This window comes from Leopardus geoffroyi, chromosome B1 (genome assembly GCF_018350155.1).
Source record: "Leopardus geoffroyi isolate Oge1 chromosome B1, O.geoffroyi_Oge1_pat1.0, whole genome shotgun sequence".
In the NCBI taxonomy this organism is placed as follows: domain Eukaryota; kingdom Metazoa; phylum Chordata; class Mammalia; order Carnivora; family Felidae; genus Leopardus; species Leopardus geoffroyi.
In genome coordinates, this window is record NC_059327.1 from 172,939,649 (window position 1) to 172,966,636 (window position 26,988).

The following is a 26,988-nucleotide window of genomic DNA, read 5'->3' on the forward strand; positions in this document are numbered from 1 at the left end:
GTGTGTGTGTGTGTGTGTGTGTGTGTGTGTGTGTGTGTATGTGTGTGTAGACCACATTTTCTTTATCCATTCATCTAGAGATAGGTTGCTTCCATATCTTAGCTATTGTAAGTAAAGCTGCAATAAACACAGGGGTGTATATATCTTTTTGAATTAGTGTCTTTGTTTTCTTTGGGTAAATACCCAGTAGTGGAATTGTTGGACCATAGGGTAGTTCTATTTTTAATTTTTTGAAGAACCTCCATACTATTTTTCCATAGTGGCTATGCCAATTTACATTCCTACCAACAGTGCACAAGGGTTCCTTGGTACTTCATTTCTTTTTATTGCTGAATAATATTCCATTGATTGATGTACCACATTTTGTCTATCTGTTCACAGTTGATGGACACAGATTATTTCTAGTTTTCGGCTATCATGAATAAAGCTGCTAAGAACATTTGCATGCAAGTCTTTATGTAGGTAAATGCTTTCATTTCTCTTGGGTAGATACCTAGATGTAGAATTGCTGGGCCATATGGTAAATACATGTTGACTTTTTAAGAAACTGCCAAACCATTTTTCAAGTAGCTGCATCATTTTGTGTTCCCACAGGCAATATATGAGGGTTCCTGTTTGTCCACATTCACACCAACAACTGTTACTATTTCCTTTTATTTTAGCCATTTGAGTGGGTGGGAAATACAGCTTTACTTTGCAAATACAAATGAATAATAATGTTGAGAATATGTTCCTATTTTGATAAAGGAAGAGTCTCTAACAAAAGTCACTGTAAAAAACGTTTGTGGCATTTGGAAACTGAGTAGAGTATGCTAATGGAAAAAAAGCCAAATTAAGACATAAGTCTCAGGACCTCTGCCAGAGTATAAATTATGGTATTAATTATTCCATATTTTTCTATGCACACAAAATATAGTTATACTTGCTACAGAAACCATTACCGAATATGCACCGAGTTGGCTCATTTAGATTGACCTTAATGTTCATATTACTTCTGTTATACAGAATTACTTCAGTCCTTTCTAAATAAAAACTAATGTGAAAAAAATGTAGAAAATAGGGGCTCCTGAGTGGCTCAGTTAGTTAGGTATCCAACTCTTGGTTTTAGCTCAGATCATGATCTTATGGTTCCTTGGTTCGAGCCCTGCATTGGGCTTTGCACTGACAGCAGTGAGGGGGTGGGGGCTGCTTGGGATTTTCTTTCTGCCCCTCTCCCATTTGCACTCTCTCAAAATAAATAAATGAACTTAAAAAGACAAAAAACAAAACTGTAGGAAGTAAAGTCTTGGGAAACTTAATAGTTACTGCAATTTGAAGTAAAATATATTTTTAAACATGCTAACAGTCTCTCTATGAATAAGTAGAGAGATGAAAGCCATTAATCCAAGCATCAGATTAATCAAACGGAAGGTACCAGGAATCATTTAGAAAATCATTCAGGAGGCACTGAGAGAGAACTAAAAACCACTCTTGTATACTCTGCATGTTAGGTGAACACATGTGTCTTCCCTGCCACTAGAGAATGACAAATTACTTAAATGAAGGCATTAAGGAAATAGAAATATTTTTAATGTGTAAATTTTTATCTTCGCTCTCATACTTGATCTCATATGACTATTTTTCTAAAACAGCCCCCTCCAATACTACTTAAAGTAAAAAAATACAATGTGAATGATTTCTCAATTCTATAGGCTTTAAAAGATGTTTTGGTATAAAAAATGTGCAAATGAAAAGAATAGAAAAGGTAAGTACTGGCTCATTTTATGTTTTTTTACTTTTAGTAGAAAACAATAATAAGAATTGAGAACAGAATTGTGAAGACCAAGATACTTGTACTACAGGCTAACCATTGGAAACTCTGAGAATGTACATGTCAAAATATTTTAAATAATGTACATCTGTCCTAGTATTTCTATCCACATTGTTTAAAATTTGATCAAATAGAAAAGCCTGTAATATATTCAAGGGTAAAACAAAAAAAACACAAATATGTATCTTCTAGATTATTCACAGTTAAAAAATACACAGTAAGTCACACGAAAATGATCATTTGGTAGAGGATTACAATTACATACAATTATACACATACATACAATTATTTCCTAGGTCATTTTAGGGATCTACTGTGAGCGACACTACACTAGAATTACTATATGTAAAAGCATCCCTTCTAGCTAGACTGAATAGTGTTTCATATTAATAGAGTAGGGTAAAAGTTCATTGAGAAAGGAACGATTTTACAGAAGTAAATTCTTTCTTTTAACTTTATTATTTTTAAAATTTTTATTTATTTTATTTTAATTCCAGCATAGTTGACATACAGTGTTATATTAGTTTCAGGTGTACAATATAGTGATTTAACAATCCTATAAATTATTCAGTGCTCATCATAAGTGTACTCTTAATCCCCTTCACCTATTTACAAAAGTAAATTTTTTAGGTAACTGGACCTAATGGCCATTAAAAAAAAATTTTTTTTTAATGTTTATTTATTCTTGAGACAGAGACAGAGCGTGAACAGGGGAGGGGCAGAGAGAGAAGGAGACACAGAATCCGAAGCAGGCTCCAGGCTCTGAGCTGTCAGCACAGAGCCTGTCATGGGGCTCAAACCCACAGACCGCGAGATCATGACCTGAGCTGAAGTCGGATGCTCAACTGACTGAGCCACCCAGGTGCCCCCCTCATGGCAATTTTTTAATATTAGTCACTATTATTTGATATGCACTAGACAATTTAAATAATTGTAATATTTTCCTATCTTTTAAAATAAAACATACAGAATAAAATCCAACATTTTCTTGATGGTTTTAGAGTCCTCTTCCAAACTTCCATTGCTTAGGGGCGCCTGGGTGGCTCAGTCAGTTAAGCCTCTGACTCTTGATTTCAGCTCAGGTCATGATGTCACAGTTCATGGGATGGAGCCCTACATCCGGCTCTGCACTAATAGCACAAAGCATGCTTGGGATTCTCTCTCTCCCTCTCTTTCTCTGCCCTTCCCCTGCACAGTCTCCTCTCTCTCTCAAAAATAAATACATAAAATTAAAAAAAAAAAAGACCTTCATCACTTGATAACCATAATTTTGCAAACTTGCAAGGAAAGAAAAAAAAAAAAACCCTGCTAGTATTTCTAAGTGTCACAATAGTGCAACATAGTATTATTAATGTAGAAAAGAAAAACATTGCTCAGAAAGGTGAAGTAACTTATTTATATCATATAGGGCAATGTAGTTTCCATCAGTCATCACTATTCATCTGCTAAGACATTGATTGTCAAACTAGAGTGTGCTTCAAATCCACATGAAGGCAAATTAAAATACAACCTACTAGGCCCCATCCCCAGAGTTTCAGATTTTGCAGGTATAGAATGGGGCGTAATAATTTGCATTTTAAGTTGTGTATCTGAGACTTTCTTCCTTCTTTAGAAAGACCTGGATTGCTATATAGTTCCCTCTTATGACCACCTTTGCTGCATCGCAGAGGTTTTGGGCTGTGGTGTTATCATTTTCATTGGCTTCCATGTACTTTTTAATTTCCTCTAACTTCTTGGTTAGTCCATTCATTCTTTTTTTTTTAAATTTTATTTATTTTTTAAAATTTACATCCAAATTAGTAAGCATATAGTGAACAGGAGGAGTAGATTCCTTAATGCCCCTTACCCATTTAGCCCATCCCCCCCCACCACAACCTGTCCAGCAACCCTCAGTTTGTTCTCCATATTTATGAGTGTCTTCTATTTTGTCCCCCTCCCTGTTTTTATATTATTTTTGTTTCTCTTCCCTTATGCACATCTGTTTTGTCTCTTAAAGTCCTCATATGAGTGAAGTCATATGATTTTTGTCTTTCTCTGACTAATTTCACTTAGCATAATACCCTGCAGTTCCATCCACGTAGTTGCAAATGGCATGATTTCATTCTTTTTGATTGCCAAGTAATCCTCCATTGTATATATATATATATATACCACATCTTCTTTATCCATTCATCCATCGATGGACATTTGGTCTCGTTCCATACTTTGGCTATTGTTGATAGTGCTGCTATAAACATGGGTGTGTGTGTATGTGTCCCTTCAAAACAGCACACCTGTATCCCATGGATAAATGCCTAGTAGTGCAATTGCTGGGTTGTAGGGTAGTTCTATTTTTAGTTTTTTGAGGAACCTCCATACTGTTTTCAAGAGTGGCTACACCAGCTTGCATTGCCACCAATAATGCAAAAGAGATCCTCTTTCTCCGCATCCTCACCAACATCTGTTGTTGCCTGAGTTGTTAATGTGAGCCATTCTGACAGGTGTAAGGTGGTATCTCATTGTGGCTTTGATTTCTATTTCCCTGATGAAGAGTGATGTGGAGCATTTTTTCGTGTCTGCCAGCCATGGATGTCTTCTTTGGAGAAGTGTCTATTCATGTCTTTTGCCCATTTTTTCGCCGCATTATTTGTTTTTTGGGTGTTGAGTTTGATCAGTTCTTTATAGATTTTGGATACTAACTCTTTACCCGATATGTCATTTGCAAATATCTTCTCCCATTCTGTCGGTTGCCTTTTAGTTTTGCTGATCGTTTCCTTTGCTGTGCAGAAGCTTTTTATTTTGATGAGTTCATTTTTGCTTTTGTTTCCCTTGCCTCCAGAGACGTGTTGAGTAAGAAGTTGTTGTGGCCAAGATCAAAGAGGTTTTTGCCTGCTTTCTCCTCGAGGATTTTGATGGCTTCCTGTCTTACATTGAGGTCTTTCATCCTGTGTGTGTGTGTGTGTGTGTGTGTGTGTGTGTGTGTGTATGGTGTAAGAAAGTGATCCAGGTTCATTCTTCTGCATGTTGCTGTCCGGTTTTCCCAGCACCACTTGCTGAAGAGACTGTCTTTATTCCATTGGATATTCTTTCCTGCTTTGTCAAAGATTAGCTGGCCATACATGTTTGGGTCCATTTCTGGGTTCTCTATTCTGTACCATTGATCTGAGTGTCTGTTCTTCTGCCAGTACCATACTGTCTTGATGATTACAGCTTTGTAATATAGCTTGACATCTGGGATTGTGACGCCTCCAGCTTTGGTTTTGTTTTCTTTTTTTTTTTTTTTTTAATTTTTTTTTAACGTTTATTTACTTTTGAGACAGAGAGAGACAGAGCATGAATGGGGGAGGGTCAGAGAGAGGGAGACACAGAATCCGAAACAGGCTCCAGGCTCTGAGCTGTCAGCACAGAGCCTGACGCGGGGCTGGAACTCACGGACCGCGAGATCATGACCCGAGCCGAAGTCGGCCGCTTAACCGACTGAGCCACCCAGGCGCCCCATTGGTTTTGTTTTCAAGATTGCTTTGGCTATTCGGGGTCTTTTCTGGTTCCATACAAATTTTTAGGATTACTTGTTCTAGATCTGTGAAGAATGCTGTTGTTATTTTGATAGGGATTGCACTGAATATGTAGATTGCTTTGGGTAGTATCAACATTTTAACAGTATTTGTTCTTCCTATCTAGGAGCATGGAATCTTTTTCCATTTTTTTTGTGTCTTCTTCAATTTCTTTCATAAGCTTTCTATACTTTTCAGCGTATAGATTTTTCACCTCTTGGTTAGATTTATTCCTAGGTATTTTATGGTTTTTGGTGCAACTGTAAATGGGATCGATTCCTTGATTTCTCTTTCTGTTGCTTCATTGTTGGTGTTTAGGAATGTAACCGATTTCTGTGCATTGATTTTATATCCTGCAACTTTGCTGAATTCATGAATCAGTTCTAGCAGTTTTTTGGTGGAATATTTTGGGTTTTCCATATAGAGTATCATGTCATCTGCAAAGAGTGAAAGTTTGACCTCCTCCTGGCCCATTTGGATGCCTTTTATTTCTTTGTGTTGTCTGCCCATTCATTCTTTAGTAGGATGTTCTTTAGTCTCTCAAGTATTTGTTGTCTTCCCAACTTTTTTTCTTGTGGTCGATTTTCAGTTTCATAGCATTGTGAACTAAAAATATGCAAGGTATGATCTCGACCTTTTTGTACTTGTTGAGGACTGATTTGTGTCCCATTATGTGATCTATTCTGGAGAATGTTCCATGTGCACTTGAGAGGAATGTGTACTTTGCTGCTTTAGGATGAAATGTTCTGTATATATCTGTTAAGTCCATCTGGTCCAGTGTGTCATTCAAAGCCATTGTTTCCTTATTGATTTTGTTTAGATGATCTTTCCATTGTTGTAAGTGGGGTGTTGAAGTCCCCTACTATTTTGGTATTACTATCAATGAGTTTCTGTATATTTGTGATTAATTAATTTATATATTTGGATTCTTCTATGTTTGGGGCATAGATGTTTACAACTGTTAGGTCTTCTTGGTCAATAGACCTTTTAGTTATGATATAATGCCCTTCTTCATCTCTTATTAGAGTTTTCATTTTAAAATCTAGATTGCCTGGTATAAGTATGGCCACTCTGGCTTTCTCTTGGCGACCATTAGCATGATAGATGTTTCTCCATCCCCTTATTTTCAATTTGAAGGTGTTGTTAGGTCTAAAATGGGTCTCTTGTAAACATTAGGTAGATGGGTCTTGTTTTCTTATCCATTCTGTTACCCTATGTCTTTTGAATGGAGCATTTAGTCCATTGACATTTAGAGTGAGTACTGAAAGATATGAATTTATTACCATTGTGTGTTGCCTGTAAAGTTGGCATTTCTGGTGGTGTTCTCTGGTCCTTTCTAGCCTTTGTTGCTTTTGGTCTTTTTTGTTTTGTTTTGTCCTTTCTCTCCTCAGAGAGTCCCCCTTAAAATTTCTTGCCTGGCTGGTTTAGTGGTCACTAACTCTGACTTCTTCTTTGTGTGGGAAACTTTTTCTCTCTCCTTCTATTTTGAATGACAGCCTTGCTGGATAAAGAATTCTTCACTGCTGGGGCGCCTGGGTGGCGCAGTCGGTTAAAGCGTTCGACTTCAGCCAGGTCTAGATCTCGTGGTCCGTGAGTTCGAGCCCCGCGTCGGGCTCTGGGCTGATGGCTCAGAGCCTGGAGCCTGTTTCCGATTCTGTGTCTCCCTCTCTCTCTGCCCCCCACCCCCGTTCATGCTCTGTCTCTCTCTGTCCCAAAAATAAATAAACGTTGAAAAAAAAATTAAAAAAAAAAAAAAAAAAGAATTCTTCACTGCATATTTTTCCGGTTCAGCATATTGAATATATCCTGCCACTCTTTTCTGGCCTGCCAAGTTTCTGTGGATAGGTCTGCTGCGAACCTGATCTGTCTTCCCTTGTAGATTAGGACTTTTTTTCCCTTGCTGCTTTCATGATTCTTTCCTTGTCTGTGTATTCTGTGAATTTGACTGATATGCCTTGTTGATGGTTTTTGTTGACTCTAATGGGAGTTCTCTGTGCTTCCTGGATTTTGATGTCTGTGTCTTTTCCCAGGTTAGGAAAATTTTGTGCTATCATTTGCTCACATAAACCTTCTACCCCTTTTTCTCTCTCTTCACCCTCTGGGACCCCTATAATCCAGATGTTATTTCTTTTTAATGAGTCACCGAGTTCTCTAATTCTTATATTTTATATTATATATATCTCATATATAAGAATATATTCTTATATTCTTTTGCCTTGGTTTCCCTCTTTTTTTCTGCTTCATTCTTCTCCATAAGTTTGTCCTCTATATCGCTGAGCTGCTGCCTTGCTTCATCCATCCTTACCGCTGTGGCATCCATTCAAGACTGCATCTCAGTTATAACATTTTTAATTTCGTCCTGACTGCATTTTACTTCTTTTATCTCCACAGAAAGGGATTCTATGCTTTTTTTCAACCCCAGTTAGTAATCTTATTATCATATTCTAAATTCTGGTACAGACACCTTGCTTGTATCTGTGTTGATTAAATCCCTGGTTGTTGTTTCTTCCTGTTCTTTCTTTTGGGGTGAATTCCTGCTGAGTTCTTGGTTCAAGTTACACAGATTGTAGAGTTAACCCTCAGATCAATATTTTAGGTGTGCAAGATGGTTTGGTGTTGTTCTAGCTGCATTTCAGGGACAAGAGACACAAGAAACTTCCATGCTGCTCTGCCATCTTGGTCCCTCCCCATAATTTGTATTTTAAACTTCCCAGGTGGTGGTGATCCTATACTTGGAGACCACAATTTGAAACAAATGGGCTAATCCAATGGATTTTCTGTCATTATCTTGTCTCTTTGAACAAGATCATAATATCTGATAATGTTAAAATTTCCTCCTTCTTAGACTGGAATCTCTTTTTAATCTTTATTTATTTTTGAGAGAGAGAGAGAGGGAGACACAGAATCTGAAGCAGGCTCCAGGCTCTGAGCTGTCAGCACAGAGCCCGACGTGGGGCTCGAACTCACAAACCGTGAGCTCATGACCTGAGCCAAAGTCAGACACTCAACCGACTGAGCCACCCAGGCGCCCCAGACTTGAATCTGTTTTTAACAGCACTCCAGTTATTTAGGCAGGTTTAGGAACTACCACTAAATCCTACTATTTCCTAGGGTTCCACTCCTAGTGCCCTTGTGTTCTCTTTGGTCATGTCATTCTCTTCCTTTTGGCTTCAACAACCTAATAATAAATTTTCAAAACTCCTTCCTAGACTCCAAGAGGATTAAAGGTACCAAGAAGCTCTGGGAACATGATTCTTCCACTTTCTTCTCACCTTCAAAATCAGCTCTTCATCCTCAATTCCTTGTCGTAATTGACAGCACCTTCCTTAACCTACTTGGACAAATCAGAATCATTTTGGAGCCCTCTTTTATTTGTACCCTCCCCTTTCAACTGATCATTAACTTGTATCAATTCTAATTCCTAAATAGCTCTTGAGCCTGGTAATTTCTCTACCTCCACTGCCAGAGAGGGCTTAATTCACTTGCCTGAATCTAATAGTCTTCATAATGGATTTCTACTTTGACCATTCCAATCCAATCTCTGCAACACTGTTAGAGGATCTTCCTAAATAAAATGTGAATTATGCCATTCTCTGTTTAAACTTTAGTGCTTCCTCAATGCTTCTGGGATAAAACACAAACTCTTTGGCATAACTAGAGATTCTCTGTTTCTCCACACCTTTTATTTCTGCTCTCAAGCCATGCAAGCACTCTTCAAATTCCAGGGCATGATGCATTGCTCATGACTCCATAACTAGGTATAATCTCCTATCTCTCCTGGGCTATCCTGCCCCCTCTTCTGGGTAGCTATTCGGATTATTTCCATAATGCCATGTTCATGTATCTATCACAGCCTACCTCTCATTATATTGTAATTACAAATTTATGTTTTAATCTATTTCTTCCTCAACTTGATATTCTTCTTCTCACCCAGCAATTTTACATATAGTACATTCAAGAGGCATAATGGTTCTGTGAGAATGGCACAGAACTTAACTTGGGTTCAAGTTCTACCTCCATCTTTTATTAGCTCTATGTTAGTCAAGTAGCAAAGGCAAACAGAACTACAATGGAGAGGGACAGGAATTTATGCAATCACTTTATGATTTTGAGCATATGGTTTTACTTTTTTAGTCTGTTACTTCATTTGTACAACAGGTGTTAGACTAAATGGCTGCCTTTTAACTCTAAGATCTTACGCCTATGATTATCAGCAGTACCGTGGATAACAGAAATTTTAAAGAGTCATGCAAATACAGTATCATAAATATTTGAAACTGCAGCACTGAAGTCAATTATCAGGTTACTTAATTGCACAGATTTTTTTCAAAGTCTACTAGGATTTTTCACATTTTATTTTCTGTAATCTAGAAAAGGATAAGAAAAAAAATTCTGCAAAGTATCAGTAAAATATAACTCGCTTTTTAAAACCTGATTTCAAAGGACATGTTTTACAATGTTATTTTTCCTGAATTGTCATAAATTCATGCAGTTTCATTCCCATGAATTCATAGAAAATTATTCCTTCCAAAGAGAAGATCTTTCTTATAAAGTATCAGCGCTAATTTTTGTCTCTATAAGGTAGACAGCAAACAGTAACTTTTGCTAACAACGGCTGGAAATAATACATAATGCCCAAGATAAATGCAGGTAAGATAAAACTGATGGCACTTGAAACAACAAAAATCTGATCTCGAGTAGTAACAGTTCATTGTTTTCTTCACTTTCAAGGCCTCTTTCTCTATTCAAGCCTTCAAGATAAGCAGCAAAATAGGCAGTAGAAATTACTGTACAGAAGTCTCCCCTCCTAACCATGGGGGATATGTTCCAAGACCCTCAGTGGATGCCTGAAGCTGCAAATAGTACCGAACCCTGTGTACACTATGTTTTTTTCTTATACATACATACCTATGAAAAAGTTTAATTTAAAAACGAGGCACAGTAAGAGATTAACAACAATACCAAATAAAATAGAACAATTATAATACTGTAATACAAGTTACATGAATGCAGCCTTTCTCTCTAAATATCTTATTGTACTGTACGTGCCCTTCTTTCTCTTGTGATGACAGAAGATGATAAAATGCCTGCGTGATGACCTGAAGTAAGGTGGGTAACATAGGCACCGCGATGTAGTGTTAGGCTAACTAATGATCTCACAAGACGTCAGAAGGAGGATCATTTGCTTTCTGACCATGGCTGACTGTGGGTAACTGACACCACAAAACCAAACTGCTGATAAGGGGAGACTGCTGCACATTCCAGTTAGAACTGTACAAAGGGGAAACTATGCATGTAAATATGTTATGACTGATCACCTTGAATACACTAACTAGATGTCTCTCAATTCTAAAATGATGCTGATAATCCTACCATGATTATTTATAGCACATTTGGTTTCACAGAGCCCTTTTCTCATCTTTATAGTAATCCTGTGAGACAGTCAAAGAGAATGTTATCTCCATCTGATAGACTAAGAGACTGAGGTGTGTGAAGATGCCCAGATACAGAATTTTAAAATGTCAGAGCTGGAACTCTTTATCATGTCTCAGTTTATATATCACCAGAATCCAGCATTTAGTGGATACTTAGTAAACATGTAGCAAATGAATTAATCGAATTTTTCTGGTTCCTAGTGTCCATTGCTACTTGCATTAGCAGCTTTACTAATTCTCAATTGCTAGGATAGGTTTCTAGTTGAGTCAAATAAAATTACTAACCCCTAAGTGAAAATGTTATTTAATTCATGCAATTTAGGTAGCCAGACCTTCTGGGTTGAATATATATATGCAGAGGGGCACCTGGGTGGCTCAGTTGGTTAAGCATCCAACTCTTGATTTTAGCTCAGGTTATGGTCTCACAGTTCATGAGATTGAGCCCCAGGCTGGGCTTTGTGCTCACAGCCCAGAGCCTGCTTAGGATTCTCTCTCTTCCTCCCCACCTCCCATGTGTGTGCATGCACACGTATTCTCTCTCAAAATAATAAACTTAAAAAAAAGAAAACATAAGCAGAAATTTTTTTACCTAAGTGTCTTTTCAACTATGCATTTCATAGGAGTATATGTAAAACGACCTTATCAGATAGAATAATCAAAGGAAAAAACTTACAGACATGTACATATTAACATAATTAGCATGAAGTAAATACTCAAATGTTGTTGAAATTATGATGCTGATTAAATAATCAAAAACAGTTTACCTGTGGTGCAAGAAGAGGTAGCCTAATATAAGCCAAAAGTTTACTGAGATCTTTCCGTCTCTGTTCCAAATCATGACGGACCCAAGTTAGAAGTGCATTCAGTATCGTCTCTTCATTAGGAATGTTCATGTCATCGCTGGCCAAGAGCTTCGCAATTTCGCTGGCTGGTAATAGTACAAATTCCTGGTTTCGAATTACTTCCATGAAATGTTCCTAGAGGGAATAAATAGCACATAAACAACACTCCTCCTCCTGTCCATCGGTTTATTTAAGATAAAATAAAAAATTCTGAATTAGATGCCAAAATACAGTTTGTACAGTTTGTACCTTCCTTACAATAGTATCACTAGGAAAGAAACACAGTAGAAAATAACATTTAAACTGCAATTATGTTGTTACATTTTAAGTCTCTATATCAGTAGAATTAAATTCTACCATTTGGTACATTTTAAAAATGGACCTGGGATTGGTACGTATTGCTTTGGTCAAGTTAGGGCATAGTTCTGGCAAGTCTTTCAAGAGGTAGAAGGCAGAAAAAATGAATTAGACTCTGAGATGTAGGATACTCTTAACATCAAATTTAGTTTACATTTGTGGTTGCCGAAGAATTTGGTTAACAGTACAGCTAAACACTTGGGTGAGCGATGAAGTTATTTCTCTTACCCAGAAAGGGCTGCCTGGCTGGCTAGATCGCTCAAGACCATTCCCAAGACCACAGAAGTCTTCTCAGACTCTGCCCAGGGAAGACCATATGTCCTTAGGGCTATCCTAGAACTTGATTAGCCTATACTAGAGTGTATTAATGTAATTTATAAGACCACCCAGGATTTTAGATCTGTTTTAAAAACTTCTAATCTGATTTATGTATGAAGTTCTTTTGGTCTCAAAGAAAAAGAGCCAAAGCAAGAGTGTTGACACAGAATGCACTGGGACCCTAAGCCCTTGCACCAAAGATCATTCATTTTCAGTCACATATTAGAATCAGGCTCCTTATAATTTGAAATGGGAGATAGAAATGACTTTAGCTGCGAGATAATGACTTTTGCTAGGTTATTATGCTAAACAGTCTGAAGAGACGGGAAATTTACTTTCTGGTGTGCAAGGTTACAAGTCTTAATGCATGGACTGTTTACATAACTATAAAATAAATGCAAAAGCTACGTATATTGTCCCTTAATGTTTTTCATACATTTCCTAGTTTGCTATGGCTGTCTCAGCATACACGGTTCTAGTGAAATAGCTAGGGCTGTTTAAATTAGAGCTAGAGATAAGGACTGGTGACTATCTTCTATATTAAAATGAGAATTATATGTTCCACATAGCTTGCAGTAACCCAAATTAGGTACTAATCTAAAATATATCTTGGGTTGACATTCCTTTCTTAGAAATTCTTAAATAGGAAACCATACATGAATAATTAACTAAATTCAATTGCCTCAATTCATCATGATTTGTTAAAGATGCCCAAATGTATCTATTTTAAATGACTGATTATCATTTTCAGAAATGTATTTTAATAAAACCTTGATGTTGGCTTCAAGCAAACTGTTCGACCCAATTATATACTGACATTATAAAATGATTTGGTAACACATAGCAAGAGCTATAAAAATGCTTAAGCTCTCAACCTAGTTACCCCACTAGCAGTTTAATACTTTATAAATAATTCACAAGGGAAAAAAAAAGCTGATGCTTCTCTAATGATGCTTCTCTGAATTATTATTTATAATAGTACAAAATAGGAATCAGCCTAAAGGTCCAGCTATAGGGGTTTGTAACTCAATGAACTATTAAGCAGGTATTAAAAATTTCAAAAACAAATATCATACAGATACATGGAAACATTTATTACATAATATTAGGAAAGATTCTCAACAAATCAAAATTTCTTTTTTTCAACTTTAATTGTTTAGCCATTTAGTTATAGCAGATATGTGATTAATTAATTAATTTTTAAATTTACATCCAAGTTAGTTAGCATATAATGCATACACACACACACACACACATACACACACACATACATATACATCTTCTTTATCTATTCATCCATCGATGGACATTTGCTCTTTCCATACTTTGGCTATTGTTGATAACACTGCTATAAACATTGGGGTGCATGCGCCCATTCGAAACAGCACACCCAATTCCCTTGGATAAGTACCTAGTAGGGCAATTGCTGGGTCGTAGGGCAGTTCTATTTTTAATTTTTTGAGGAACCTCCATGCTGTTTTCCAGAGTGGCTGCACCAGTTTGCACTCCCACCAGCAGTGCAAAAGAGATCCTCTTTCTCCGCATCCTCACCAACATCTGTTGTTGCCTGAGTTGTTAATGTGAGCCATTCTGACAGGTGTAAGGTGGTATCTCATTGTGGTTTTGATTTGTATTTCCCTGATGATGAGTGATGTGGAGCATTTTTTAATGCGTCTGTCAGCCATTTGGATGTCTTCTTTGGAGAAGTGTCTATTCATGTCTTTGGCCCATTTCTTCACTGCATTATTTGTTTTTTGGGTGTTGAGTTTGATCACTTCTTTATAGATTTTGGATACTAACCCTTTACCTGATTGTCATTTGCAAATATCTTCTCCCATTCTATTGGCTGTCTTTTAGTTTTGCTGATTGTTTCCTTCACTGTGCAGAAGCTTTTTATTTTGATGAGGTCCCAATAGTTCATTTTTGTTTTGGTTTCCCTTGTCTCAGGAGACACGTTGAGTAAGAAGTTGTTGGGGCACCTGGGTGGCGCAGTCGGTTAAGCGTCCGACTTCAGCCAGGTCACGATCTTGCGGTCCGTGAGTTCGAGCCCCGCATCAGGCTCTGGGCTGATGGCTCAGAGCCTGGATCCTGTTTCTGATTCTGTGTCTCTCTCTCTCTCTCTGCCCCTCCCCCGTTCATGCTCTGTCTCTCTCTGTCCCAAAAATAAACAAACGTTGAAAAAAAAAATTAAAAAAAAAAAAAAAAAGTCGCTGTGGCCAAGGTCAAAGAGGTTTTTGCCTGCTTTCTCCTCAAGGATTTGATGGCTTGCTGTCTTCCGTTTAGGTCTTTCATCCACTTTGAGTTTATTTTTGTGTGTGGTGTAAGAAAGTGGTCCTGTCCAGTTTTCCCAGCACCACTTGCTGAGGAGACTGTCTTTATTCCATTGGATATTCTTTCCAGCTTTGTCAAAGATCAGTTGGCCATATGTTCGTGGGTCCGTTTCTGGGTTCTCTATTCTGTTCCATTGATCTGAGTGTCTGTTCTTCTGCCAGTACCATACTGTCTTGATGATTACAGCTTTGTAAAACACCTTGAAGTCCAGGATTGTGATGCCTCCAGCTTTGGTTTTCTTTTTCAAGATTGCTTTTGGTTATTCCGGGTCTTTTCTGGTTCCATACAAATTCTAGGATTGTTTGTTCTAGCTCTGTGAAGAATGCTGTTGTTATTTTGATAGGGATTGCATTGACTATGTAGATTGCTTTGGGTAGTATTGACATTTTTAACAGTATCTGTTCTTCCTATCCAGGAGCATGACTCTTTTCCCATTTTTTTTCTGTCTTCTTCAATTTCTTTCATAAGCTTTCTATAGTTTTCAGTGTATAGACTTTTCACCTTTTTGGTTAGATTTATTCTTAGGTATTTTATGGTTTTTGGTGCAACTGTAAATGGGATCACTTCTGTGATTTCTCTTTCTGTTGCTTCGTTATTGGTGTACAGGAATACAACCTATTTCTGTACATTGACTTTATATCCTGTGACATTGCTAAATTCATGGATCAGTTCTGGCAGTTTTTTGGTGGAATCTTTTGGGTTTTCCATATAGAGTAGCATGCCATCTGCAAAGAGTGAAAGTTGACCTCCTCCTGCCCGAGTTGGATGCCTTTTATTTCTTTGTGTTGTCTGATCGCTCAGGCTAAGGCTTCCAATACTATGCTGAGTAACAGTGGCAAGAGTGGACATGCCTGTTTTGTTCCTGACCTTAGGGGGAAAGCTCTCAGTTTTTCCCCATTGAGGATGATATTAGTGGTGGGTCTTTCATATATGGCTTTTATGATCTTGAGGTATGATCCTTCTATTCCTACTTTCTTGAGGGTTTTTATCCAGAAAGGATGCTGTATTTTGTCAAATGTTTTCCCTGCATCTATTGAGAGGATCATTTGGTTCTTGTCCTTTCTTTTATTAATGTGATGTATTGCATTGATTGTTTTGCAGATATTGAACAAGCCCTATATCGCAGGTATAAATCCCACTTGGTCGTGGTGAATAATTTTTTTAACGTACTGTTGGATCCACTTGGCTAGTATCTTGTTGAGGATTTTTTGCATCCATGTTCATCAGGGAAATTGGTCTACAGTTCTCCTTTTTAGTGGGGTCTTTGTCTGGTTTTGGAATCAAGGTAATGCTGGCTTCATAGAATGAGTTTGGAAGTTTTCCTTCCATTTCTATTTTTTGAAATAGCTTCAAAAAACAGGTGTTAACTCTTCTTTAAATGTTTGGTAGGTTTCCCCTGGAAAGCAACCTGGCCCTGGAGTCTTGTTTTTTGGGAGATTCTTATTTCTAACTCAATTTCTTTACTGGTTATGGGTCTGTTCAAATTTTCTATTTCTTCCTGTTTCAGTTTTGGTAGTGTATATGTTTCTAGGAATTTGTCCATTTCTTCCAGATTGCCCAATTTATTGGTGTATAATTGCTCATAATATTCTCTTATTATTGTTTGTATTTCTGCTGTGTTGGCTGTGATCTCTCCTCTTTCATTCTTGATTTTATTTATTTGGGTTCTTTCCTTTTTCTTTTTCATCAAACTGGCTAGGTGTTTATCAATTTTGTTAATTCTTTCAAAGAACAAGCTTCTGGTTTCATTGATCTGTTCTATTGTTTTGTTTTTTTGTTTCTATAGCACTGATTTCTGCTCTAATCTTTATTATTTCCTGCCTTCTGCTGTTTTTGGGTTTCATTTGCTGTTCTTTTTCCAGCTCTTTAAGGTGTAAGATTAGGTTGTGTATCTGAGACTTTCTTCCTTCTTTAGGAAGGCCTAGATTGCTATACGCTTCCCTCTTATGACCACTTTTGCTGCGTCCCAGAGGTTTTGGGCTGTGGTGTTATCATTTTCATTGGCTTCCATGTACTTTTAAATTTCCTCTTTAACTTCTTGGTTACTCCATTCATTCTTTGGTAGGATGTTCTTTAGTCTCCTAGTATTTGTTATCTTTCCAAATTTTTCTTGTGGTTGATTTTGAGTTTCATAGTGTGGTGGTCTGAAAACATGCACAGTATGATCTCGATGTTTTTGTACTTGCTGAGGGCTGATTTGTGTCCCAGTATATGATCTATTCTGAGGATTGTTCCATGTGCACTGGAGAAGAATGTGTATTCTGCTGCTTTAGGATGAAATGTTCTGTATATCTTATAAGTCCATCTTGTCTAGTGTGTCATTCAAAGCCATTGTTTCCTTGTTGATTTTCTGTTTAGATGATCTTTACATTGTTGTAAGTGGGGTGTTGAAGTCCCCTACTACTATGGTATTATTATCAATGAGTTTCTTTAGGTTTGTGATTGATTTAATTATTTGGATGCTTGCACATTTGGGGCACAGATGTTTACAACTGTTAGGTCTTCTTGGTCAATATACCTCTTAATTATGATATAATGCCCTTCTTCATCCCTTGTTAGAGCCTTTATTTTAAAATCTAGATTGCCTGATATAAGTATGGCTACTCTGGCTTTCTTTTGGTGACCATTAGCATGATAGATGTTTCTCCATCCCCTTATTTTCAATCTGAATGTGTCTTTAGGTTTAAACTGGGTCTCTTGTAAACAGCATATAGATGGATCTTGTTTTCTTATCCATTCTGCTACCCTATGTCTTTTGATTGGAGTGTTTAGTCCACTGACATTTAGAGTGAGTACTGAAAGATAAGAATTTATTGCCATTATGTTGCCTGTAGAGTTGTTCTCTGGTCCTTTCTAGTTTTTGTTGCTTTTGGTCTTTTTTGTTTTTTTTTTCCTTGTCTTTTCTCCCCTCAGAGAGTCCCCCTTAAAATTTCTTGCAGGGCTGGTTTAGTTGTCATGAACTCCTTTAGTTTTTGTTTGTCTGGGAAACTTTTTTTTTTATTATTTATTATTTTTTTTAATATATGAAATTTATTGTCAAATTGGTTTCCATACAACACCCAGTGCTCATCCCAAAAGATGCCCTCTTCAATATCCATCACCTACCCTCCTCTCCCTCCCACCCCCCATTAACCCTCAGTTCGTTCTCAGTTTTTAAGAGTATTTTATGCTTTGGCTGTCTGCCACTCTAACCTCTTTTTTTTTTTTTTTCCTTCCCCTCCCCCATGGGTTTCTGTTAAGTTTCTCAGGATCCCACATAAGAGTGAAAACATATGGTATCTTTCTCTATATGGCTTATTTCACTTAGCATTACACTCTCCAGTGGGAAACTTTTTCTCTCTCCTTCTATTTTGAATGACAGCCGTGCTGGACAAAGAATTCTTGGTTGCATATTTTTCTGATTCCGCACATTGAGTATATCCTGCCACTCTTTTCTGGCCCAAGTTTCTGTGGATAGGTCTGCTCAAACCTGATCTGTCTTCCTTTGCAGGTTAAGGGCTTTTTTCCCTTGCTGCTTTCATGATTCTTTCATTTTCTGTGTACTTTGTGAATTTGACTGATAATGCCTTGTTGATGGTTGGTTTTTGTTGAATCTAATGAGAGTTCTCTGTGCTTCCTGGATTTTGATGTCTGTGTTATGTCTTTTCCCAGGTTAGGAAAGTTTTGTGCTATCATTTGCTCACATAAACCTTCTACCCCTTTTCTCTCTCTTCATCTTCTGGGACCTCTATGATTCTGATGTTATTCCTTTTTAGGGATTTAGTGAGTTCTCTAGTAATACACATTTGTAATTGCTCAAAGGTAGTGTATAGTATAATCAACATTCACACCATACTGCTGTTAACTATTGGTTTCCTTTCAAATGGTATTAGTGGCATTACCAATGCAATGGGATTAATTCATCAATTAGAAAAGGACTATTATATAACAATATACATTTTATTATTTATTTGTTGATATACCTATTTCAGAATGCTGTCCATTCCATTCTAATTCATTTTAAGTGAAAATCAAGTCTCTCAACAACTTACAGAAAGACTACTGAACTCAAGGTTAAACACAAAGTGCTTTTCAAAAGTATTATTTGGTTTTAAAGCAGGGATTTTAACAGAATTCAATGTTTTTTTCAAGGTTTTCTAGATCAAGAAACAAAATTTAAAATTAAATGCTTGTATTTATTTCATAAATCCATAATGTCATTAGATATTTGTAATAATATACCCAGTCTTAGACTTTTTGGTGGAGGTTAAATAACTTGTGCCAGGTCACATTCAGTGGCAGCCAGAATGAGCACCAGTTTCCAGATTTCAGGATAACAAGAAGGAACTCTTCATCCTCTCCTACCTGTGCTCACAGAGGATGAGTAAACATCCCCAATACATGCATCATTTACTGACTGTAACAACTGAATTCACTATGTGGTAGTATGCTTACTCTCTTTTGTGTTGTTGTGATGAGCACCAGGTGTTTTATGGAAGTGTTGAATCACTATATTGTGTACCTTGAAGCTAATATAACACTGTATGTTAACTCACTGGAATTAAAATAAAATCTTAAAATCTATTTTGTAATATAAATAGCTATCACGCTACCAAACACTTGCTAGCATTATGCCTTTCCTCCTTTTGGAATTAGGTTTTAAGCAAATGAAATTACTGAGGGATTTGTTTAAATTGAAGATTGAATTTTGTGATACATTTTCATCGAGTTCCCATAGCAACAATTCAAGTCAAACAATCTTCCTCTAAATGACTTACTGTTGTTAGACTTAAATTTCATGTCTCTGTTCAAACTGAATAATATCAAATAAAGGTCTTGAGAAAAAAAATACCCAACTAATTGGATATGAAAATAGTTTTAAAAACATTGACCTGAATCAATAATATTGTAATAACTCTGTATGGCTATAGAAAGTAACTACACTTATCACGGTAAGCATGGCATAATGTATAGAATTGTTGAATCCCTACATTGTATACCTGAAACTAAACACTGCAAGCCAACTCTACTTTAATAAAAAAATAAGCCAATTTAAGTCTAAGCCATTATGTCTAAGCAGCCACTGTGCCTCTACTGTAAACAACAGGCGTGACCTCAGTGCATTCCTTCCTAAGAAAGAGGTATTACTTAAATTATGAACGGATTATGAAGAAAAGAAAACCAGCTTTACTTTATTTATATTCATCTTACTCCCCAAATTATTTGAAACTGAGGTTTAAGATCAAAATGAGAAATCTGCAGGGAAAGATAAGACTGAGATGGGGGAAAAAAATCTCCCCTGGGATTTAATTTAGAAGACACTAGATCTGTATGGTTTTGCCCTGTCATACAATCTCTAGCTTTTTACTCAAAGCACTATAGCCATTATAAACAAGCAACATTTCCAAGAAGTGACGACACCACAGGGGAAAAATGAATCATAAAGGTTGTACTTTTGTATGAGTGCTTGTATTCCCTCACATCAATCCCTACTGTGTCAAATAGAGTAAATCTCTATAATGATGGTAACGATGATGACACCATTTCTTGACTGGGTATACTATGTGTCAGTTTTAAGCACTAAACTGCTATTAACTCATTTAATCCTCACATCAAGCTTATGAAGTTGGTGGAATTATTCTTCCCAGTTGTTGCAAACATCTGTTCTCACAATTCTTTCCAAATCTCTGTTTCTGTAGTGAAAGATTCTTAAAGTAACTGTCAATCCCTTCACAGACAAACCAATTCAGTGGAAGGATGGGGGATGGAAGACAAGGTAGACAAAAACATCTCCTGAATGTTGATAAAATAGTAGTATGGATAACTGGTATAAATGTGTGTGAATGTTCACACTCTCTCTTCTCTCAGAAGCTGTACTGTGCTGATTGTAGCATGTAAAGCAATCTTGGCCCAGCTGTGGAGACCTAACTGCCTTGGTGTGACAAGATGGTCATTCCTTAAAAATCCAAATATCCTCCTTTGCTCAAACCTTCCTACTATGAAGACTGTGGGACCTGGTCCTAACAATATGCCTTCAACATGCCCTTCTTTTCTTGGTATCCTAGAGCAATATGTACCCATTATCCTCCAGGTTTCTGAATGAAAACCTCTGCAATTTACTTTGTGCACATAATTTGCTACAGTTAACAAGAACATCTTTCTACACAGCTAAAAACCTTTCTTATATATAACCAAATTTATCTTTAATAAAAAGCCTCCCTTTCATTCTATCATCTGTACTAGTACTGTACCAATACTCCACAGTCACCATCACCAATTTCCATCAGTGAATATGTAGGCAATTCTGAAATACACCCAGGTGCTACAAAGGAAAATGTAGGGGAAATCCTGCTTTAAAAAGTGGCAGATCTGAAAATCTTGAATACAACAGTCCCAGGCCACTGCTCTGCTTCTCAGCAACTACAATAACTTCAGGCTTGACTCATATATCCAGGAGAAATATTACTTGGTGATTCCCCTCATAACTCAATGAAAATATTTTGCATTAGACAGTAAACCTGGACCTCACGACATATGGCAGAGCCATGGGGAAACAGCAACATGTAGATAAGCCCACAACAATAAGGAATGGGGTAAAGAGCATATATGCCTTTCTGCTTTTCAGAAAATACATACCATAGTATAATTGTGAGCCACTTTATGCAAATCTGTACAACCTTGGGCATCAGCAAAAGAACGGATTCCAAGACAGTTGGACGGGTGAAGCTGTTTCATTAAAAACTTACAGCAAGCTTCTACAACCTGTGAAAGCTGAAGAAGGCAAGCTGTAGATAGCAGGCACTCAATATTATCTTCTTTTAATTCAAGGCGGCCTTAATGATAAAAAGAAATTCCATTAACTACAGAGCTATATTAACTTTAATTTATAAAATAATCAATGTTAATAGTAATAATTCTAAACAAGAGTTCATTACATGAATTCCAGACCTAGATGGTTTAAGATAGTCCAAAAAGAAAAGTACTAAATACAAAAAAAAAAATCATTAGCTCTTTGACTTCTATTAAAATAAAAAACTAATGGTTTATTTTCAGAATTTTTTTTTTTTCAGAATTTTTAAATGATGCTTTAGGTAGCATATCTAATTTTAAATGCAAATAATTTATAAACATTACATAATGCATCTAATTATTATATTAACATTTAAAAATACCAATCATAAGCTTAGTTATGATAACCACTTTAAAGATTCTAATATAAAGATTTTAACTTATGAAGTATCATTAGGGGTGATGACAACAACAGATTAACTGTTAGCTGTGGCAGGCTTTGCTAGAAGCAGAAATCTGAAATCTAAGAATATAACATAACCTTAAGAGGTTTTAAATTTACATTTTCAGACTTATTACCTGTATACGCATACTGAATCAAGGACCATAGTGAATTAGGTTCAACACCTTCCATTTTTATTTCCTCTTGTCTTGCTTCCCTGACATCATTAGTAAACATGGCAGCAAAATAATCAGAGACAGAGGAGAGCACCAATCTGAGAACATATCAGAAGAAGAAAAAAATCAGTGACCACATTATAAAGTTGATGTTCATCAATAAATGCTTCTGCTTCTCTTTCTCTCTTTCCTTCTTCTTTTTTTTTTTTTTTTAATTTGTTACCCATAGAAAGTGCATGGTACTGGGAAATGCATTTTAAGTTTGACAAATTGCTTTATGCTCTAGTTCCTTCCTTGGAATAATAAATTACCATTACTGAAAATTTTCTGCTGAGGTAAATGATTTACCCATTCATTGCTCAAATATCACTTTAAAACATCCAGAAGAAAAGCTAAAGCCCACAGCATGAAATTGACCATATAAAAAAAGAAAAAAAGTGCAGAGTTTATTTTCTGTTTATCACTTTTGGAAATAACCTAAGGTTTTGTGTGTGTGTGTTTTTAAATTTAATTGTAGAAACAGTAAATATATGGGACACATTTGAGAATGGTTTTAGCAGGTTATTTTTAACTTTTGTGATTTTTTATTACTGTATATTATAATGTTCATATTTTGTTATTATAGTATTTGTTGTAATACTATAAAACTATAATATTTTTGTAATAGTACATTATTACATATTATCTATATCTGATCAGATTTTTGATAGTCATGTATGAAGAAAAATAGGTTATACATATATATTTTGAAATGTGCATTTTTTATTTGATGTCTTGGAGACACTGCCAGGTCAGCACACTTATATAGATTTATTTATTTTTTTTTTGAAGAAATATTAACAGATAATAGTTGAAGCTCCCTCTGTGTTCCCCTCTACTTCCATTCTCCTCCCTCCCCAGGTGTGCAGTGCTAAGTCACAGGTTTACCAGATTGCTCTCCAAGGTGCTATCCCAATTTAGACCCCCACCAGCACTGTATGAAAGAGAACATTTTCCCACAACATTGTCAGATGTTAAATTTGGGGGCCATGTGCAAGGTGTTAAGGGGCATCTCACTGTTGTTTAAAAAAATTTTTTTAATGCTTATTTTATTTTTGAAAGAGAGAGACAGAGCGTGAGTGGGGAAGGGGCAGAGAGAGAGGGAGACACAGAATCTGAAGCAGGCTCCAGGCTCTGAGCTGTCAGCAGTCATGAACTCATGAACTTGAGCTCATGACCTGTGAGCTCATGACCTGAGTGGAAGTTAGACGCTTAACCGACTGAACCACCCAGGTGCCCCTCGTTGTTTTAATTTTCATTCCTCTGATTGCTAGTGAGATTGAAGGTCTTTTCAAACAGTCATTGGTCATTCAAGTTTCCTCTGAGAACTGCCTATTCATTTATTTCATTTATTCACCAAACCAATTCATACCTAATAAGAACTGGGCACTATTCTAGATATTGTCAGTATAAACAACAGACAAAAGATCCCTTCTCTCATGGAGTCTTACATTCTAGAGGGAAGGGAAATAAATAATAAACAGCAGAAGTAAATGCAATAGTGAATTAAAGAGTGGTAAGTGCTAAGGGGGAAAGGGAGGATAAGGGCAAATGGTGAGTAGGCAGTTGGGTTAAATAAGTGGTCTTCCTGGAAAGTGGCACTTGGGCAAAGACTTGAAGGAGGTGCAGGAATTAGCCATACAGGTGCCTAGGAATAGCATTCAGGCAAAGTAGCAGCCAATGCAAAAGCAAAAACCCAAAGGTAGCAGTGGCTTGCCTGGCACATACAAGGAACATGGGGGCTGTGAGTGCACGAGGACAGGAGCTGGACAGAGCATAAGAAGGCACTGGTAATCACACAGGCCACTGTGAGGACTTGGGCTTTCACAATCAGCGACGTGAGGAGTCACTGAAAAGTCTGATTGCAGGAGTGACTGTATCTGAGTTCTTTTTTAAAGGATCACTCAGGTAGCTGTGTAGAAAAAAGAATGTAGGGGGAAAAGGTGAAAGCAGGGAGACCAGTTGGCAGTTTCTGGCACTGGTAACCTGAGTTAGATGGTGAGAGTTTACACATACGTGGAAGGGAAGGTAATGAACTCTGTTTTAGAAATAATAGAATTTGAGGGGCCTCTATGAAATGCAGGTTGAAGTGTCTTTTCTAATAAACCAATGCTTTTTCTCACAGTATCTAGTAGCATCTCAATAAATGTATACTCATTGAATCACTGGAAACTAAGAACAAGCCCATTTTTCCTAATGATTTCACTTCCATTTTGGAAAGTTTAAGAAAACCTTTGAGACAGAGTGTTAATTAGTTTTTGAAAGCATTAAAAAAAAAAACAACTCTTTGAGGTCCTCACAGTGATTAACACTGAACAATTGAATATGGAATTATGAAAAGAAACAATGAAATATTCTTTATTAAACACCTCTCTTTTCCTTTTCTTATTTCAAAAAATAGTAGCATCACTGCTTTTCATATTTCTTAGAGAAGTCAGCAAATAGAAGTTGGAACAGGTGTCACTATTTTAAAACTCTTCACAGGTTTTGCCATTTCCTTCCACTAGCTTTTTTGCTTCTAAATACTCACAGCTCTCATTTCCATTGAGTTTGTTTAAAGTTATTTAATAGGTAGAATTTAGGAGGAAAGCTGCTCATAGTAGCTGAAATCTATACCAAACAATACTGACCAATCTGAGGCTAGTGTGCTTTGTTTTTGTCATTCTGCAGAGGGAAAGTGACCCTTCTGGGGTCATTTAATGTGTAATAATTTTACATGCACTGTTTTCTTTGTAGAAATTCCATGAAAGATACCCTTTCCCAAAAGCATCCTATCCTAACAGTTAGTTGGAACAAATTATTTCAACATACATCACTAAGTTAGCAAGGAAATACTTCTCACATATAGAGACTTAGAAAACAATTTACCTGTGAGCTGGAATTCTGCGATCACCAGCAACTAGAATTACATCACATAACTGTTTATGTCTCAAATAGTTTTCCATCTTTTTAAATGTTTGCTCCGCATGATTAAGGGCTTGGAAAAATTCATCTGATGAACATGGCTCCATAGTATGGCAGGATGATAATGTCTGACTACTATTGGAAGTCCTGAAAAGAAAGAGAACACACCTTTTGAAATATTACTATCACATTGAAAATATATTTTCTATCACGTCCTTTAAAACCCTTTAAATGTAATAGAAGTAATTGATGCTATCAGTCAACAGTAACGTGTAATGATTCATTTTTGCCTTTTAAATTCAATGATGGCTCAAAAAATGCATGTGTCTTGTAAACATTGTGAGTGAATGTGACACCTATTAGTAACTATACATACTCTTTGTGGTGTCTGTTTTTGAGATCTTTTTTACTGGTCAACATAGTATCTCTGTTGAAAAAGAGCCAAGTTATATTCATAATGATAGTTGTATCTCCTAACATCATATTTCAGGGTGTAAGACATTATTCTTTGAAGGCAGGAAGGCGATGAAACTATTTTAGAGATATAAATCCAAGCCACCCTTTACTTAAAAATGGGTTATATTCCACAGTTCATTTTATAGGGTAACTGTTTAGAATATAAAACATAATTGACCTGTGACTAATACAGGTTTGAATTGTGTGGGTCCACTTACACGTGGATTTTTTTCAGTACACATAGTACAGTACTAAAAATGTATTTTCTCCTTATGATACATATATATATATATATATATATATATATATATATATTTTTTTTTTTTTTTTTTTTTTTTTGAGAGCGCATGCAGGGGAGGGGCAGAGAGTGGGCACAGAGGTAACAGCTCTGCTGTGTGGGGCCTGAACTCAAAAACTGTGAGATCATGATCTGAGCTGAAGTCCACACTCAACCAACTGAGCCACCCAGGTGCCTCTCTTCCTTATGATATTAATAACATTTTCTTTACTCTCTAGTTTACTTTACTATAAGAATACAGTATATAATATATATAATACACAAAATATATGTTAATTGACTGTTATTTTTAAGGTTTCTAGTCAAGAGCAGACTATAGTTAAGTTTTCAGGGAATCAAAAATTATATGGGGATTTTCAAATGTGTGTGGTTGGTGTCCCTAATTCCCATATTGTTCAAGGGTCAACTGTACACTGTCATAAAAATAATGTTATAAATAATTCATTTGACCCTCTAGTCATTATTCAAAAGCCCAGGTAAACTACAACTTACATTATAGGTAAAGGAAATTTGATGGTCTAACCCAGATATCTAAAAATTATTTGAGATTTCCAAATTATAATTTGAAAAGTGTGAGTTTTCATATGATTTACTGATGGAAATGGTGAAAAAGTAAAAAGGTTAACATCAAGAATTAAGTTCTAGGTCCACCCCCACGATCACTTGAATCACATAATCAACATCCATTGGCTATGCAATTAATTACATAACCACTGACTATGCCATAACTTAGCTCTCATTTCTTGTCGGATCTACTTTTAGGGATAATTATGATTTTGACAAATGCTTTGTTGATTTAATTCTCATCGTATCTTAAGAGAATATTCTTAATATAAACCACTAATAATCTTACCAAAAAAGAAAAAGTCATTGTATCTTTTATGTTTAAGGTAAAGAGAACTGAAGCCAAGGAGAGCAAGTGCCTTGCCAGGAGCCATGCAGTTCATACATGACAGAAACAGGCCTGTCACAGAGACCACTGCGTGTTCACCTTTAAAACCCTTTTACTTTTACTTGTGAGAATATAGCTAGACTGCATCTCCCAGCCTCTGTCAGAGATAGGTGTGGTCTTATAATAGAAATGAACTGTGTCACCTCCAGGCTAAAGTGGCTAAGCGCAGGTGTTCCTTTCTCATGCTTTCCTTCTCTTATAGGAGTTGAATGGAGAGGACTGAGGGCTTAGATCAAGGAAGAGGTAGAATAGACACATGGAAGATCACTCAGGTAAGAACATTCATATAGGTTATAGTCACAAGAATTCTCACATTGTATTGAGATT

The 26,988-nt window shown here is 36.5% G+C and overlaps 1 protein-coding gene across 10 annotated transcripts in view; it reads right to left on the reverse strand.

The window, feature by feature from the left end:
- The window catches only part of KLHL5 (kelch like family member 5), a 98,817-nt gene that overhangs the window by 35,764 nt on the left and 36,065 nt on the right, over window positions 1–26,988 (reverse strand). For all 10 annotated transcript variants that reach the window (XM_045475011.1, XM_045475013.1, XM_045475007.1 and 7 more), the window contains 4 exons: window positions 24,920–25,102; window positions 21,974–22,110; window positions 21,242–21,438; window positions 11,543–11,755 (listed from right to left, as the gene is read on the reverse strand). In XM_045475011.1, coding sequence (XP_045330967.1) covers window positions 11,543–11,755; window positions 21,242–21,438; window positions 21,974–22,110; window positions 24,920–25,062 — 690 coding nt within the window. In that variant the 5' untranslated portion in view covers window positions 25,063–25,102. The remainder of the gene's footprint in view (window positions 1–11,542; window positions 11,756–21,241; window positions 21,439–21,973; window positions 22,111–24,919; window positions 25,103–26,988) is intronic.